We start from the raw sequence: 17651 nt of genomic DNA on the forward strand, positions 1-17651 counted from the left end.
AACCTTGAAGTGTCAAAAATACATTTTTTATTATATTCTGGTTTGGGATTTTCAAACTTTTGAAAATCATGAGTTTTTATGTTAAAATGTAAGTCGATCTTTTACAAACACTAGTTTTACTGATAGAAGAGATATTATATCTAGAAATTCTTATTAATAGAGCATTCTGAGGAAATGATAATGACAATAACATTTTAGAGTTAGTATTTACCAGGTTGGAGATGGAGATTCTAATAAAACTTTCCTATCTTTTTGATGTTGCAACCTATTCAAGTCAAAGACAAACAAGTGAGTGTAATATATTTTCCACCTATAGGTGGCAATATTTCTACTATCAGCATCATCTTTATTAAAGGGAAATTGTTAGATCCCACTTCTTTGAGGGACCTGGAGTAGTCAATTCACAGGCACAGGAAGCAGGATGGTTGCCATAGGTTGAGGGAAGGAGGAAATGGGAATTGGTGTTTAATGGGTCTAGAGTTTCTGTTTTACAAGATGAAAAGAGTTCTGGAGATTACACAGCCATGTGAATGTACTTAACACTACTGAACTACATATACTTAAAACGGTTCAGATGGTAAATTTTATGTTACATGTATTTTACCACATACACAAAAAATTATTGAGTTAACTTCATCTGTGGTGACCCCCTTGGTTTATCCCAGGTCGATAAACCCAGAGAAGGGCTCTGATTGGCCTGGCTTTGGCTACTCCCCTGTGTCGACTAAACAGATGGGCGGGATGGGGGCATCATGATTTTCCAGGCTGCAGGAGAGAAGGAATAATCAGATGTCCACCCTACGCCCAATTAACTCTGGCTAGGGGTGTGGAATCTGTATTGGCCAGCTTTCGTCCAAACCACATAGCTGGAGTGGGCAGAGTAGAAGTTCCAGAAAAAAAGGTGGAAAGGGAAAAAAAGGTGGACTATAATTATGATCTAGTGTTTTCTTTCCTCGTTCCCGCCTGCTACCAGTGTTTTCAGCAAGTTGAAACTGAGCTGGTCACATACACACAGGGCTTGGGATGCCATCTGGGAAGTCATTATGAAGATAAATGAAGAGTTGCAGGCTTCTGCAAAGGGAAATATGATTTATAAAAATTAAGCTTATGTTGAATAAGGGCCTGCATTGCATAGCCTAGAAAGAGACTGGGGTTGCCAAGGTTAGCTTCAATCATTGTCTTATCAACTGAGGGATTAGACAGTAGAATGCCCCGGGCAGAGCTGCAGCACCGAGGGCTTTGGAGGTGATGAACCTGAGTTTATGGCCCAGCTCCACCACTTAAGGCAGGGGGTGGGGGGGTGTTACTTCACTTCTAGGAGCCTCCATGTTCTTGTGAAAATTAACTAAGGTGGCAATGTGGAGCATCCAATTCAGGAAGGTTTTGGAAGAACACGGATGCAGGCAAGGAACTGGGGCATATCACGAAAGCATGGGCAGCACGGAAGACAGGACTGTCACCCAGGCACTGTACCCTGCAGGAGCTGACAGAGTAGCCACCAACCGTAGTAGGAAGACCGCAGTCCAGCTCTGAGGACCAGATTATTGTGCCACCCCCTGCTGCATCACTTACTCCTCACGTCACTCCCTTGCTGCCAGTCAACCAGCCCACCCTCCACTCTGCACCTCTCGATTTAATCGCTTCTCTTTACTTGCAATAATCAGTGCCTGATGGTCTCTTGCCCTTCACCTTTCACCTTCTGCTCCTGAGTCTCCCTTCTCCCTCTTCTACCTGTATTCTTTTGGTCTCTATAAGTGAATTGCGCATCTATAAATCTCACCACTCCAGTACTCTGATCCGGAGCATCTACTTAGGAATAGGGTGAGGGAATGGGAAGGGAGCTGAGGACATTCCTACACTAAAACTTGTCCTGGTTATTACAAAATATCGCTCCCTGCTTTACAGCCGTCCAGTGCCCGCAGGAAAACACTCATGACATTCAAGACCCTCCTTGATCTCGCTCCTCTCCTTCTAAGTTTTTCTTTAGACCACGCTGCCATTCTGTCGGACTCCCAGAGTGTCTCCTCTCACCTTCCGGATCACCCACATGAAATTCTTAACTTACATGCCTCCCTCACTCAGTGGTGAGCTTGGGGGGGCAGGGGTTTAATCTTTCTGTCTGCGTCTCCCTGGTGCCCAATACAGTGGCTGGAACACAGCACATGGATGTTTTAAGGATAAGAGCCAACATGTGTTGAGTGCCTACTGTATATGCAGCCTTTCAAGTAGGTCAAGATGGTACCTGGAACCATCTCAGTCCTGCTCTCCTAAAAAACAGCTCTGCCCTAGTCCAGTGCAGAGGGAGCAGCCACAGATGGCCATTTTTTACACCATGAAACCCCACTCCGGGACCACAGATGCCCAAACTAGGGCTGAGGAGCTGGCTCAGACAAGCCCACCCATAGAGGACAGCAGTCTGTGAAGGAAAAAGCTCAGACCAATATGTTGAGCACAATTTCATATACCTGTTAGTCATTTATATGTCTCACTTGGAGAAATATCCATTCAAGTTCTTTGCTCATTTTATAATTAGGTTATTAGTTTATATATATATATATACACACAAACACATACATACATATAGCAATATATATTTAAGTTAACCACTTATCAGATACGTGGTTTGCAAATATTTTCTCTCCTTCCATAAATTGCCGTTCCATTCTGTCGATTGTTTCCTCTGCTCTGCAGGAGCTTTTTAGTTTGATGTAGTTCTACTTGTCTATTTTTGCTTTTGTTAAATGGGTTTTTGGAATTCTATCCATGAAATCATTGCCCAGACCAATATTATGGAGCTTGTCCCTCAAGTTTTCTTCTAGGAGTTTTATAGTTTCAGGTTTTACATTTAAGTCTTTAATCTAGGACTGACTTATTTTTAACAGTAAAGTCCTGTGTCCCAAGAAACCCCTCAGTCCCAGACATACCGCGACAACTGATCATCCTAGACATGAACCCAATTAATCCACCTGAAGGCAGGACACCAGTAGAAGCAGGCAAGGACATCATTACTGGTGGTTGGTTTTGGTGTTCCAGGAGTGGTGGCCCTTCCCACGCAGCCTCTGAGGTCTGAGCAGGATAAAGAGAGGTGGCTCTCAGAGGTCCCCATGGAGTGTCTAATTCCCAGAGGCAGAATCCATGCCCAAAGTGGACACTGAAGACAACTCTTTCTCTCTCTCTCTCTCTCAATATCATTTATCACACACACACTCCACAGGATTTGCTTGTGCCTAATTCTGGCCTTATTTGTAAATTCCAAAATGCATCAAAGATCTAACTCCTACAAAGCCAAGGAGGTTTTCCATTAACAAGAAACTTTATTAAAATTATGCATTTTCAGTAATCTTGAGATCTGTTTCTTCTCTAGCGTTTTTGTGCATTATTTCTAAATGTGCTAGCTGCCGAAGGTATCACTTTTCTATATACATTTTTTTTCACACTGCGTTGCTCTTAAGGAAACTGAATGCTCGGTCTCTGGCATTAAATAACATTTTTGGGTGTTACTGTCAGTATAACCAACAAGCTTAGGTGTTTCGCAGTCTATGACACGGCTTGTTGTGTGGTAAGAACAGCAACGGTAGGTGACTTTTCTCAATGTCACGTGAAACGAGAATCACTTGACTGAGCTCTGCCTGAATTCGTGAGCCAAAAAGTTGTGAGTTATAAAAGAACAGTTGTTTGAAGCCACGAAATTTTGGAGTATTTAAAAATTTCTTTATCTAGACAACCGGAACAGATTTTGACTCTCCAACAAGTCAATGCCATGAGGGTGAGGGGGAAAGATGGTGGGTCTGTTTAAAGATGCTGTAGCAACCAAATGCAATGAGTCACCCTTGACTGGCTCCTGTATGATTAACTAGATCGCAAATACTTTGGAGACATGAACACAGACTATTAGATAATATTGTTAGGAAATTATTGTTAATTTGGTTGAACTTTAACAATCCCTGCTTAAGGTTGATCTTTGGGTCTGGAATGACCCCTACTCAACGTTTGTGGTCCTGCTGAAAAAACCCTACTGATGCCTCTTCTTCTGTAAAGCCTTTGCAAACCCCTCTTCTGTCCAGGTCAGAATGCACCACTCCTTCCGAGTGTCCTAGCTTTTGGACATGCCTCTGTCATAACTTTACCACCTCATGTTACTTTCTCCTCCACTGGGCACCTAACAGTCCAGAACACATGCAGCCCGGGGGCATCTAATAGGCATCTGAACATCTTGATGAATAACAGCTGTTCCTCACCCATATTCTCCTCGAACTGATGAATTTATTGCCACTCTATCCCCTTTGGACTGAGAGAAATTTTGGTTATCAGATCATGGATTAAATTATGTAATAAATTACCAAAAAAAGATGAACATATAGGAATGGGAGGAAGGGGTATTTTTAATGGAGCTGGGAACACAGAACAAGAAACGCTAGGTTAAACAAGTACCTCAATCACGATGCCATAGCTGCTCCTTTGCCAACTTTTAAGGGTGACATACACACACAAACACAAAATCTCTCTGAATATATAGTATGAGTTTACAATTTCTGCTAGTACTGCTGAAGACTGTGGAAAGAACCTAAAATTGGCACTACCCGCACATAGAGTTGCATCATGCCCATCAATTTATTTGGATCTTATTGAAGGCGTTTTGGAGCAATGCTTAAGATATAGCTCAACAAAAGAACATTTAAATTATGTAAAAATGAATTCCAGTGATTTAAATTCATTAACTTTACATAGTAAGATTTCAAACATAATACTGTAGTTTCAAAATACAAAAAAAAAAACAAACAACAAAAACCTTCAATAATTTGAATTCAAGAGAGCTATACTGTCTGAATTTTTGCAGGAAAAATTTTAATTGAATAATAACGTCACCTTCAAGTACATTTAGAAACTTGAACTTGAGAGGGGGACGAGTGTATCCAAGCTTAGATCAATGATGATGAGTGATGGCAGTTATTTAACCAATGTTCACTGAGTGATGGCTGTATGCCAGATACTGTTTGACGTGCTGAGGATACAGTAGTGAACAAACACATGAATAATGGTGGTAAGAAGGACATTTATGGAGCCCTTACTATAGGCCAGGCCCTGAGCTAAGTGCACTGCAATTCTGTGACCTACAATTATTATCTTCATTTCACAGACACAAAAACTAAACTTCTGATAGTTAACTCACCCGAAGTCACAAAACCAAGTATAGAGGTGGAAGTTTCTGCTACCAAAAATTTGACCCCAGAGTGTACAGATATGCAATTATAATATTGTAGAGCTGAAATTTGTATGTTATTAACCAATACAACTTCAATAATAAATAAATGAATAAATAAAACCATTAACCTCTACAAAATATTAATTAAAAATAAAGTGGTGGGAGTTGGCCGCTACCTAGTCTTATCGGATTCCAGAAGTAGCACAGCGATTGAGTATAAATGGCTGCTGGAAATGTTTCATAGGTTGAGGACTAAACCATTTTAAATCTTCACTCTTTATGCTTATGCATTCCATTTTTACAGTTGCTATAAAAATTCAGTACAGTTCTACCAAAACTTCAACAAATTTAAATTAGTGGAGCCCAATCAATGAGTTTCATCATGGCATTACTAATGACTTAAGCTCATGGATCTAGAAGGTTCTCTGTGACTTAAACTGTACCTTAGCAAACTGTTACCACTTTCATTCAGTGTTTTCAGCGTTTCACTGCTCCCCTTTGTGACTGTTGCAATGTCTGCACATCACTTGTACTATTATTTACTCAAACTGACTCATTGTTTTTATCTAATTTTTTAAAGGAAAATAGTATCACTACTATAACTAAAAAAGCACTGATTCATTCAACAAATATTTATGAAGTGCCTAACGTACACTAGGCAATGAAAATACAGCCGTGAAAAATATACCAAAAAGAATCCCCTAGTAGGGAGAATAGACAATAAATGAATAGAATATATAAACCATTGGAGAGTGGTCGGTGCTGAGGAAAAAAAGGGAGGGGTATATCAGGTGTCAGTTGGGGAGGGTTGAAATTTTAGGTAGGGGAGCTAAGGAAAGCCTCATTGAGAAGAGGACTTATGAGTAAAGACCCGAAAAAGTCTGGAAATCCAAGAGAAAGGCAATCTAGGTGTGGGAACAGATGGTGTAAAACCCGGTGGGCCTGGGTGTTCCAGGAACAATGGGGAAGTCATGGGCAAAAGGAAGACTGGGTAGGAAGCTATTGCAAAAATCCCGGCAACAGATTGCTGATGGACCAGTCATGGGGTGTCAGGGAAGCGGGATCAAAGAAAATCCTAAAATCTTCGGCTAAGCACCTGGAAGGATGGAATCCAAAACATTTCTTTTGTTTTCTTCCTCCCTTCCCCCCACCCCAGGTCCTCCTCCACCACACTAGCTATGGATTTCCGTTACTTGCATCACAGTCCTCTCTCTCAAAGGAAGAAATTTAGAAAGCACTGATAGTCAAAAGAACAGATTTAAAACTGCTTGTGATTTTGCTTATCTAAAATCTGTGTGCTACATAGTTCTGATTCGGCAATCTTGGAATGATTACAGTACTATTAGAATACTATTTTCAGGGATCCAGCAGATACCTTTCAGAGTGAAATTCTGTATGTTGTAAATTTACTGAATATACTCTGAATATTTTAAATACACTGAAATTCTGTTTAGTGTAATTCTGGTACATAGATTGCTTGGCTGGGTACTAAGGAACACACATTTTCTTAGAGAAAAGAAGCATTCCTGGTTCTTATAATTTAGGCTATAAATGGATGTATACTTGATCAACTATGTGCCTCTTTTGTCAATGAATTAATGCAATTGTTTAGCATCATAAGCTCAAACTTTCACTAATTTGTTATTCACTTATTAGTCCAAGGAGAGGATAGATTAAGTATAGTAAAAAATATACAAACAGTGACTAATAGCCTCATGATAAGCCAGGACATTAAATAAGAAAAACCAGTATTCTGATTTTATCTTAAACACTGGCCTATTACTTTAGTGTTAAAATAACTGGTATTTGAGTTTAGAGCCAATATTTTGGTCTCTGTATAAAAATAATGCCTTTGGCATTAATAAATCATTAAGCACCTATCTTAACAGCTTCAACATAAAAAAAATACTCTGTTAGTAAATAACCTGCATTACCCTCAATTATACAAATTAATATTCCTATCCCAAACTATATCCAGTACCATGCATCCATTTCATCAGATTAATAAATTTTGACTATGAATTATGTTTACTTTTAGACAGTGTAGCAAATTGAACATTTAAAATATAATAAAGGAAAAAAATTTACATAAGTAAATTGATGCCTCCTGACTCTAAAGCGTCAAGGCTGGTTTCTCCACTGGGCTGCAGACCTGCCTGTCTAGCAGCTCCCGGACTCTGTGAGTGTCAAACTGAACTCATCTTTTGCCTCAAACTGCCCCTGTTCCTGTGCTCTGTACATCTATTAATGTCATCTCCATTCATTGGGTCAACCAGGTTAAGAACTTGACTTATCCTTGACCCCTGTCTATCCTTTACTTCCTATATCCAGTTAATTGTCAGGTACTGCCCGCTGAACGGCTTCCAAACTGGCTTCCCTGCACTAATCTCTCCCTTCTCCACCACACTGCCAGAATTCTCTTTTTAAAGCTCAGAATTATGTTGTTATGTGCTCAGCTCCTAAACTCCCAAGGCTTTCCACAATTTGGCCGACTTCCCCACTGCTTCTTGTTTTGGTGATACCCAAAATTTCATTTAGAGATGACTGATGACACAGAGTGGTCAGTGCCGTTGGAGGTTTTATTGTTCACAGTTCCTAAAAGACATGGCCCAGAGTCTTTATTGTGGTTTCTCTGGCAAGGAATGGGCGAGGCAAAGTAGGCAAGTTTGAGCAAGTTTAGGACAGTTTGAATAATCTTGGTGGACTCTGGGCTATAAAAGTGGTCTCCAATTGTCCAGTACTTGACCTTCGGGTGATTTAGAGCAGGGAGACTATTGCCTTGGTATGTGGGAGTTAGATAAAGGAAGTGGTTGGGGATATGGACTTTGAATTGGTTGGTTTGTACATGGAAGGTATATTCCCACGTAAATTGTTATTCTAGGAATTAGCTCATCCTGGGAGGGGCAGTTCCTCCCTGCAGCCCCAAGATGTCAAAGTATAAAATACAGAACATAAATACCATGATTAATACACATCTCCCTTCCCAGGAACCCTTTACTCACAGCTCTAGATGCCTAGAAAATGCTCTTTTATATGGAAAACGTTCTGTAGTGCATCTCTCAAAACTGCCACATCCATATCCCTTATTGAGTAGCACCCCCAAGTCTGGTACCATGATCCCTTCCTTGCACCCCTCCCCCCACTAGGCCAATGACGGTACCTGACACAGGACCTCAATCTACAGAGTGGCTGGCAACCTATGATCCTTGTGGTCTGCCCCAAAAAGATGAACTGGAGAAATCACATTTTCTTTTTTAAGGATTTACATTAAGAACCACAAAAAGAGATTGCCAGTTAATGGTAAAGTTAGCCGGGTGGCCCTGAATTAGATGCAGGGCCTCTGCAAGCCATGTGTACTCTAGTGCTCCAGCCCCCTCATCCCACTCTTCCCATACCTCCTCTAAAACTCTATAATACTCCATAATAACTACTTATTGTGCTGGAGGTTTTTCTTTTTTTCCCAAGTACCAAGATTAACAGAGATGCACAGTGACAAAACTAGTAAATAGCTTTGACTTGATCAGGCCTGCGATGGAGGGCACAATGCCACCTTCCTTTACCCGTCCCCGCACCACCCCCCACCCCCGCCTCCGCAAACGTGTTGTAAAGTGTTCTTAATTTCATAAAAATATTTAAACGACCACATAAACACAAATGTTTATGCATCCTGCTGCTTTGGGTATCTTCTTAAGGTTCCCACACTGGGCTACACCATGAGAAGAAAATTTCTAGCGAACCTACTTAGTGCTCCCCAGCCATCGCAGACTTTATCGATTGCTTCTGCCTGGGCTGACCCGCCTGGATCGATTGCTCCCGTCTGGTCTGTCCCATGCGCGGGAAAATAGATTCGATCCGGCAACCCTATCCAATCTTCACAACGCCGACCAGCCACCTTTTACATCCCTGACTCCGCGAGGTCTACCGAATTACACGAGTGGAAGCATTGAAGCTCAAACTGCCGCCATGTCCGAGGCTTATTTCCGGGTGGAGTCGGGTGCGCTGGGACCTCAGGAGAACTTTCTTTCCTTGGACGACATCCTGATGTCCCATGAGAAACTCCCAGTGCGCACCGAGATCCCCATGCCACGCCTCGGCACTTTTTTCCAGGAACGGAGTGGAGGGGCCGACACCGACAATGCGATTCCTCAGGTGAGCCTTTCCGCTCGGTCAAGCGCGGAAAGACTACAACTCCCGGTGGGCCTTGCGGCTTTGGGGACGGTGCATCACTGGGCGCGCTGTTCCCTGGGATTTGTAGTTTTAGGAGAGGAGGGTCCTTAACGCGCCCGAGTTCTGTTCGCAGGTCGCGCGCGGAGAACTATAGTTGTTTCCCCACCCGGCCTTGGCCACGTTTATGGAAACGAAATTTATCCTAGGTCCTCAGGCTCTTTTTAGCACTGATTTCATTTTTGAAACTATACATTCGGCAGTGTCTGCCCCGCCCCATGAGTTGATGCTTAAGGATTGGCTCCTATTGAATGCTTCAGGATCAGGGTTCTGATCACGTTTGCCTTAAAGCAACATGTTCTGTTCAGAGCATGTGATAAGTCTGGGACCCACAAATTGATAGATTCACCTCTGCGTGACTGTAACGTTATCCGCAGCCATTTACTGAGGTCTTTGGTACCGACATGGATGGGGTAGGTGGAGTGTACTTTTCCATTTATTACTCCTTTAATCTTTCAAGAACCCTGTAATTAGGTATTGTTACATACGAGGAAGCTGAAGCCCAGAAAAGTGCCGCAGTAAGTAGTGAGCTAGGATTCCACCCTAGGGCTGTATAACTTCACATACAAATTTGTCCCAAGAATATCGCATGTAATGGTTATTTTCAATTCCCTATTTAACCCAAGTTTTATTTAGAAGATGTTTTTGTTTGGTTTTGTTTTGAGTTCATTCTTATCCAAGTAATACATATACAAAGTTTGAAAAGTCAGATAAGCATTGTCTTGCTTTCCCTCACTTCCTTTTCCAGCTCCAAGAGGTCTGTCTACTTCCTTTAGTAGTTTCTTCAAGATTCACCTCCATATTTCTACTCTTAGTACCTCTTGATTTTTTAAAAATGTAGACATTATTTATTGACTTCATTATAGTAAGTAATGATGTAGTTCTTTTCCACACTGGCAGAGACGTGCTGCCCATACTTCAGATTTCCTTCAATTTTACTTAATGTCCTTTTTCTGTTTCAGGATACTCCATTGCATTTAGTAGTCATGTCTCCTTACACGCCTCTTGGCTGTAACAGTTTATCAGACTTGTTTTTAATGATTGTGTGACTGTTTTATGGAGTGCTTTTGTTGCTTCCTTCAACCCAGTTACGTTTGCCTTTTATTTTTATTTTTTGGATATTTTTCTTAATTTCTCATCTATCATGGCCATCTCCTGATATTTTCCAATTTCATTTAAACTTGAAAAAGATAGACATTTATCTTTTCTGTCATCTTTGAAGCTATGATTTCATGGCATAGGGAGGGTCTCTAGCCTGAGCTCAGGCTGATCTATTTTTCTTTACATTCCTATAGCACCCAGAATGGCGCTTAGCACATAATAGGCACTCAGTAAGTATATATATGGAATAGATACTGAATATTCAAAGAAGAAATGTTTATTATACTTATAAAGTATCTGGAATTGGAAATTTATGTTAGAAAACTTTCCTATTTTTAACATTTTTCTATTTTTCCCTCTTCCCCTTGGTAACTGCTAGTTCATTGTCCATGTCCATGAGTCTCTATTTGGAAAACTTTCCCTTTATACCACATTTTTGTTCTCTATTATATTTTTATTGTATAAATCCATTTCTCTCTCCATTCCATCATGACATAAAACTTGAGCCCACACAATTCATTTCCTCAGGTCACAATCAGATCTTGTGCATTTGATCGTCACTCCCTGAAAGAGAACAGGCGAAACTGCTCATGCAGTGTGTATTTCCTTTTTGTCACACATTTACTATGTCATTGTTTTTAAAATCTACATTCTTGTCTGCTGCAGGGCTCAAAGCTGGAACTCCCCTTGTGGCTGGCAAAAGGACTTTTTGACAACAAGCGGCGGATCCTCTCTGTGGAACTTCCCAGGATCTACCAAGAGGGTTGGAGGACTGTATTCAGTGCGGATGCCAATGTGGTGGACCTCCATAAAATGGGGCCCCATTTCTATGGGTTTGGCTCCCAGCTCCTGCATTTTGACAGTCCAGAGAATGTAGACATTTCTCAGTCTCTCCTACAGGCAAGTAATTGATGTGAAAAACCTGTGGCACTGTACACATCTCGGGAGCCAGCTGTGGCAGCCACCAGCCGTCACTCTTACCCAGGGAAGTACAGAATTTATGCCATTAGTTTATTATTATTCCAGGTCAGCCTAAAGTTAGACTGTATTTGCCAATTATATATGTACTTTAATATAACTTGTCTACTGCTCTTCATATTTGCTTGCTAAGAGCTGAGACCAGCAGGAAGTCCTGGAAATGAGAAAGGGGCAGTGGTTGATTACAGTAGTCGTGCACTTAAATACACACTTGCAGCGCAGCCCTAGGACTGGTCCGAGGGTTCCTTTTGGAAATACATGTGCTCTCTGGTTATTTGTTCCCTTGCTCTGGGGTTAAGACCTGGCTCTGCAATGTATTGGCTATGTGACTTGATCAAGCTACTGACCTCTAGGCATCAATTTTTCACCTGTAAAATGGAGATAATGATAGTGCCAAAATAATAGAGTTGTAGTGAGATTATGTAGTGCCATTTAATAGTAACAATTATTGTTTGTGGACAAAACAGTGTTATGTATATATTACCATCCTTCACAGTAGAACCTTACTTTAACTTTTCATAATTATTTTTCATTCTGTTACTACTAGAAGAAACCATCCTTTCTACCTCTTGTTTTACTTCCTCATTTTTAGCTTTATAAGACCTATTAGGTCAAGATATATTTGCTCTACATATATTACTTCATTGGATTTTCACAACCACCCATTTCACAGACAAGGAAGTAGAGGCTTGGCAATGTGAAATAAGTTACTCAGACTTTTCTTCTGCCTGAGTCCTGAGACCAAATTCTTCCCTTTCATGCCATTTAAATGTTCAGGAATAAAAGTGGATCTGATTTCTCTTACTCCCTTCTTCTTCAGACATTTATTGGACGTTTTCGCCGCATCATGGACTGCTCCCAGAATGCTTACAATGAAGACACTTCGGCGCTGGTAGCCAGGCTAGATGAGATGGAAAGGGGCTTATTTCAAACAGGGCAGAAAGGATTGAATGACTTTCAGTGTTGGGAGAAGGGGCAGGCTTCTCAGATCACAGCTTCTAACCTTGTTCAGAACTACAAAAAGAGAAAATTCACTGACATGGAAGACTGAAGGCCAGAAGAACACAGAACTGCCCACAATAGATTTATCCCTGAGTGTCCTTGGTAAGAACCTGGTTGACCCTATAAAGGGCCAGAATCCTGTCCCATCTCATGGCTTATTTCCTGCAGCAGCCCCAGGAGTGACACATCATCTAGTTGGGAAAGAAAATGCTGGAGGGTATAAATATTCCAGGACTACCCCCACCCTCCTGCCTGACAGCCCAGGCTGACTTAACCCCAGAAGCCACAACCAAGGAGAAATCAAAGATCTTTACAAATTAGGATCATTAATACATACATTGCAATAGAGTTGGAACTGGAATTCCATGTGCCTGGGATTTGGACACCCTCGATGTCCAGTGTCACTAGCTCCAACGTACAGCTACAAATTGGGCTATCTTAGTCTCATCACAAAATGTTCTCTTGATCTTAATCGCCTCATCTTTATCTTGGTGGCACAAAGGACAGCACTCCCAGGATGCTGGTCTTGTAAATATCTCTTGCTGCCTGCCTGTTACCCCAGTTTCCAAGAATAAAGAAGGCAAACGGATAGGCAGATGAATGGCCTGGCTTTTACTAAAGAGACGACTTTGCTTTCCTCCTCCGTAATTAAAAAGTCCCATGACTCTACAGTCAAGCTAGGGAGGAAATGGTTAAACTGAGCTTGTTTTTGTCTTAGATCTTTAGGGCACCTGCATAGTTATTCCATTCCTGCCCTGGAAAAGCTGTTGGAGTAGTCTGGAATTGCAAAACAGTTATTAACGGGTGTTAACCTGCCCTCGTTACATCAAAATCAGGACTTTAGAGCTGCTGGTTATGCAGAGCCATGTTTGAGAAGCTTAAAATGGCAAATGTAAGTGGGCAAGAGGCCTTGGTTATGTTTTTTTCTCTTCATTCCATTTTGCAGCATTTTTTCCTATTGGATCCCTGACCTTTTACTGAGAATCTGTTTAAGCAAGCACATAATTCGTTCCTTGGAGAGGCAGGCAAGGAGGACGCCTTAGGCTGAGTAGGAAACAGCATTCCCGGGGCTCGCTGGACTGTTTGAGGGGCAGCTGCCTCCACACCACTGCGCCCCTTACAGCTTCCCACAACTAGTGGAAATTGCCTTTGTTGGTGGAAATTATACAGGGATTTGGGTATCCAGACTGCAGATGTCTTGATGCAAACTTAGAATATCAGGAATGCTTTTAAAATGTCTGTTTTAAGATGGAATCGATGTTTTTATAACTTGATTTTTGTGCTAAATAAATGATTTGCTTTGCACATGAATACATTCTGTACAAGTCCTGTTTCTATAACTTGAGTACTACAGACCAGGCAGATCTATCAGAGAATGTTGTCTTTGATCGTATCTGACAATAATGCCCAAATAAATCATGTTTTAGCAACTGCTCTTCTGTTTGGATGAGACTCATATAAATATTTGGGGGGGACACACTCAGAGATATATAGAGACTTGGGAGGGAGACTCAGAGATAAAGAGACTCAGAGAAATAGACTCGGAAGGGAAAGACTAAAATATGACACTCAGGAGGGAGAGACTCAGAGATACAGAGACTCAGGGGGAGACCCAGAGATAGACTGGGTTAGGAGAGACAAGCAGTGACTTGCTAGCGGAGGACCCAAGACACGACTCGGGCGAGACTCGGAAATGGGAGCGTCAGGAGAGAAAGAGACTCATAAAGCAACAGAGACCTTGCAGCCAACCTGTGGAGATTTCACATTTTTTTCCCACATGGAATAGTATTAAAATCCGTCTTTGGACTAGGACAGAAAGCTAGTCTCAAAATTCCCAAAGGGTTGGCAAAATTCAGAAGATCTTCTGCATCTACAACGCAAGACAGTGATCCCAGAAAGACCAGAAGCAGACATGCGGAGCTGTTTGATTGCACCAGCAGTTAGATAAGCATCGTGCCTTCTGGAAAATATTTTCTCTAGATATAGAGATGACACACATCACAAATGTTTTGAGAACATGGGCTAGGAACCTCCGTGTTGGAAAAGAGTTGAAATAAGGAAAGCGGAGAGATGAGAGTGACCTGTGGTGTCAGGTTGGAACTGAAGGTACTATCAAAGGATGGTTTTAGCATTATATATGTATATAAATGTGTGTGAGAATGTAGATATATGTAGGTGTTCAAATATGTGTACCCGTAGAAATGTTTTCATATCGTACATATGTTCATATTGCACATATGAACATACATACTTCTGTATACATTATATGTGTAAATTGCTAAGGATATACATATGTCTGTACATACACACACATACATATATTTTCTACTTTTTTAGGAGAAAACCTAGAATAAACGACTCCCAGTGTTGATATATACACCTCCACTTAGGCATGGTTTATACAGACCACCAAAAAGTAAGGCACAGTTCTTGGAAGAGAAGGTTGAATCCAGGGCCGAGGCAAGGAGGGTGCAAGATGAATCTGGAACAGTCACCTGTGCCAGAAAGTGGGAAGACGCTCACAAAAATAAGGAGACAGATCAATGGGACATCAAACAGGACACAGAATCCTAGCCACGTCTGGGTCAATGTGAGTGCTACATTAAATAAAGACAGTAGTGGATTTTAACCCTTTGAATAAAATAAGGTCCCGAGTCCATACTAAAACAATTAAATAACAAATAAATAGATGGAAGGGGGAAGGCAAACTCCCTTATAGCAGAATTAACACACGAAGACGCCAGTTCTCCCAAATGGAGTCTCCACATCCCTACTTACTCTCCTGGTGACGGCACACCTCAAGTGACCTGTGTGTCCAGCACGCAGAGGAGTTGCCGGTGCTCACATCCCAGCCAGGAGCCGCCTTGTGAGAAACGAGCAGCGCTCACACGTGTACCTGGCAAGGCTCCCAGGTTCCTGCCTCAAAGCCACTGCTGCCTCCTGGGTCATCCTGGGTGCCCAGATTCCACATAAAAACAGTGTGTCCTGGAAGGGGGACAGGCTGTGGCTGGTGCCTGGTGGACCAGGCCAAGGGAGAAACTAAAACTGGGGGCTTTGGGTTTCTCAGAATAGAGAAGGTGTCCAAAGGGAAGATACTCAAAACCTCCTGTCACTCCCTGAGATCAGGGAACTTTGTTGTGCTGAGTTCATACCTAAGAGGATGCTGTAGGAGGGCCTCGTCGCTATTTTACTGACGTTAAGGCTAAGGCGTGCGCACACGTGCACATATACACACGGTGTCTGGAAGGACAGATTAAGACAATGATTAGGTTTGTCTCTGGGCAAAAAGACTGGGAGACAGAAGTGGGAGTGAGAACATTTTACTGACTTGGTACCACTGAAGTTTCCCTATAGGTGAATAGATGGCAAAACCTTAAAATAGTGAGATTCCTGTCAACTGTCCCGGTTAAGAAAGTTATAGGGAATTATGTCTACATGACACCATTTTTGAAAGAAGTTAGGAAGATCAAAAATGTACAAAAGATAAAAAGCCCTAAATATGGCCCAATCGTCCTAAGGGGCTGTGAACATGGAAAAAGGATGGAAAAAAGCAGTGTTTGCTGTGCATCCTGCTACCTGCAGTCTAGGGATCCAGCTCCCGCCCTGGAAATGACTCCTCCCTCACACCTGCCCTCTGAGCTTCTGAAGCCCCCCACATCTTCACGTCCCCGCCCCCTCACACTTACCCATTCCCACATATTCACCACCAGGCCCCTGCTGTCTGCCCTGAACCCTACTGTGACCCAAGGGCTGGCCCAGCCCAGGGTCTATCCGTGTATTCACTGAGCACTAGAATATCTTGGCCTTAGGCTGGGGAGCAAGGTTGGCTGCCTCTGCCTGAAGCCCCAGAGGCCCCCTTCTCTACAACTGGGAGCCCTGACTGGAAATGGAGTATGGGGGCAGGGCTGTGCTGGGGGAGGAGTGGGGGTGCCACCCTAGGAAGCCAGGCTCCACTTCTTGGCCAGCTGCTGCCTTTGGCCTCACATGAGGGGCAGGACTCTGTGAATACTGGGGCCCAGGGGCTTTGGTCCATTTCTAGGAAGGGGCATGAACCTTGGGTGCCGCCAGTCACAGCTCGGTGTCCATCTGTCCATCAGGTCAGCCCGAAGCTGCTCAGGATGCCGCCATCCCTTCCTTAATAGAGAAACCACCCCATCACCCTAACCTGAAGTCATTCTGTCCCCCAGGGGTCTTTGACCATTTCAGGAGACATTTTGGTTGTCACAAATTGGGGGCTGTGAGCTACTGGCCTCCAGTGCGTAGTGGCCCAGGATGCTGCTCAGCACCCAGAAGAATGTCTCTGCCTCAGCTCCAGCCTTTCTCAGCAGTGGTCCTACAGCCATGTCCACCCAGACACCAAGTGGACATCCTCTGCTCCAAGCCCCCAGTGCCAGCCTGCCAACCCCCACCTGACTGCTCATCCAGCCTCCAGCTCTGTGCAGATATGGTCTCTGAGGCCCAGAATCCCAATGGCAAGCACACGTATCTGTGCCCCTCAAGCAGACCCATAACTCAATGTCACCCCTATCAACCGTCCTTTGGAGCCACACCTGCCCACTCAGTGGCTCAGAATGATGAACACGAGCCTCCCCACCCCCAGATTCTCAGTGGAACCATACTCATCCACATACCTGGTGACATGCCCCAAAGCTACAGGCTCAGATGCAGACACTGAATTAGACCCTCATCTCAGCCCCAGCCCTACTGATCACTGTCCTAAAGCTGCTCTTGTCCACCCAGGAGTAGACAGGCCCTGGACCCATTTCAGCTCTTGGGAACAGGCCTGACAACAGCAAATGCCTCTGTGGACCTCCCACAGCCGTGTACCCCAGCTCTGACTCTGTTTCTCAGTCAGTGAATCCTAGAGGCAATCTCATCACCTGGAACCCACTAAAGGAAGGTATTTACCTGCTGAAACTGAAGATGAGAAGGGCGTTTGCTCCTTCAACTGCACAGACATCAACACAAGGCTGTGTAGATCCCAGAAAATCAGGCAGACATGACACCACCAAAGGAAACATAACAGTCCAGTAACTAACTCAAAGGAAGGGATACCTACAATCTGCCTGACAAATAATTCAAAATTATCACCCCAAAGAAGCTTAATGAGATATCAGAGGACATACGTAGATCTATAAATGAA

The 17651-nt window shown here is 42.8% G+C and overlaps 2 protein-coding genes across 3 annotated transcripts in view; one reads left to right on the top strand and one right to left on the bottom strand.

Moving 5' to 3' along the window:
- PRSS54 (serine protease 54) overlaps positions 1-9082 on the bottom strand; it is a 39371-nt gene extending 30289 nt beyond the window's left edge. The window contains 1 exon segment of the mRNA XM_039881018.1: positions 8945-9082. The gene's annotated coding sequence lies outside the window, so the exon portion shown is untranslated.
- GINS3 (GINS complex subunit 3) lies at positions 9020-13943 on the top strand. 2 transcript variants are annotated; one of them, XR_005656893.1, is made up of 4 exons: positions 9020-9352; positions 11195-11428; positions 12327-12610; positions 13455-13943. XR_005656893.1 is itself a non-coding variant. In XM_039881037.1 (3 exons), exons 1-3 carry the CDS (start codon positions 9167-9169, stop codon positions 12555-12557), a joined length of 651 nt encoding a protein of 216 aa, XP_039736971.1. In that variant the 5' UTR covers positions 9020-9166; the 3' UTR covers positions 12558-13943. The 2 variants fall into 2 exon arrangements, 1 of the variants encoding a protein (XP_039736971.1); XM_039881037.1 differs by having other exon boundaries at positions 12327-13943.
- The last annotated feature ends 3708 nt before the right edge of the window (positions 13944-17651 follow it).

This window comes from Pteropus medius, unplaced genomic scaffold, assembly GCF_902729225.1.
Source record: "Pteropus medius unplaced genomic scaffold, Ma_sr-lr_union100, whole genome shotgun sequence".
Classification (NCBI taxonomy): Eukaryota; Metazoa; Chordata; class Mammalia; order Chiroptera; family Pteropodidae; genus Pteropus; species Pteropus medius.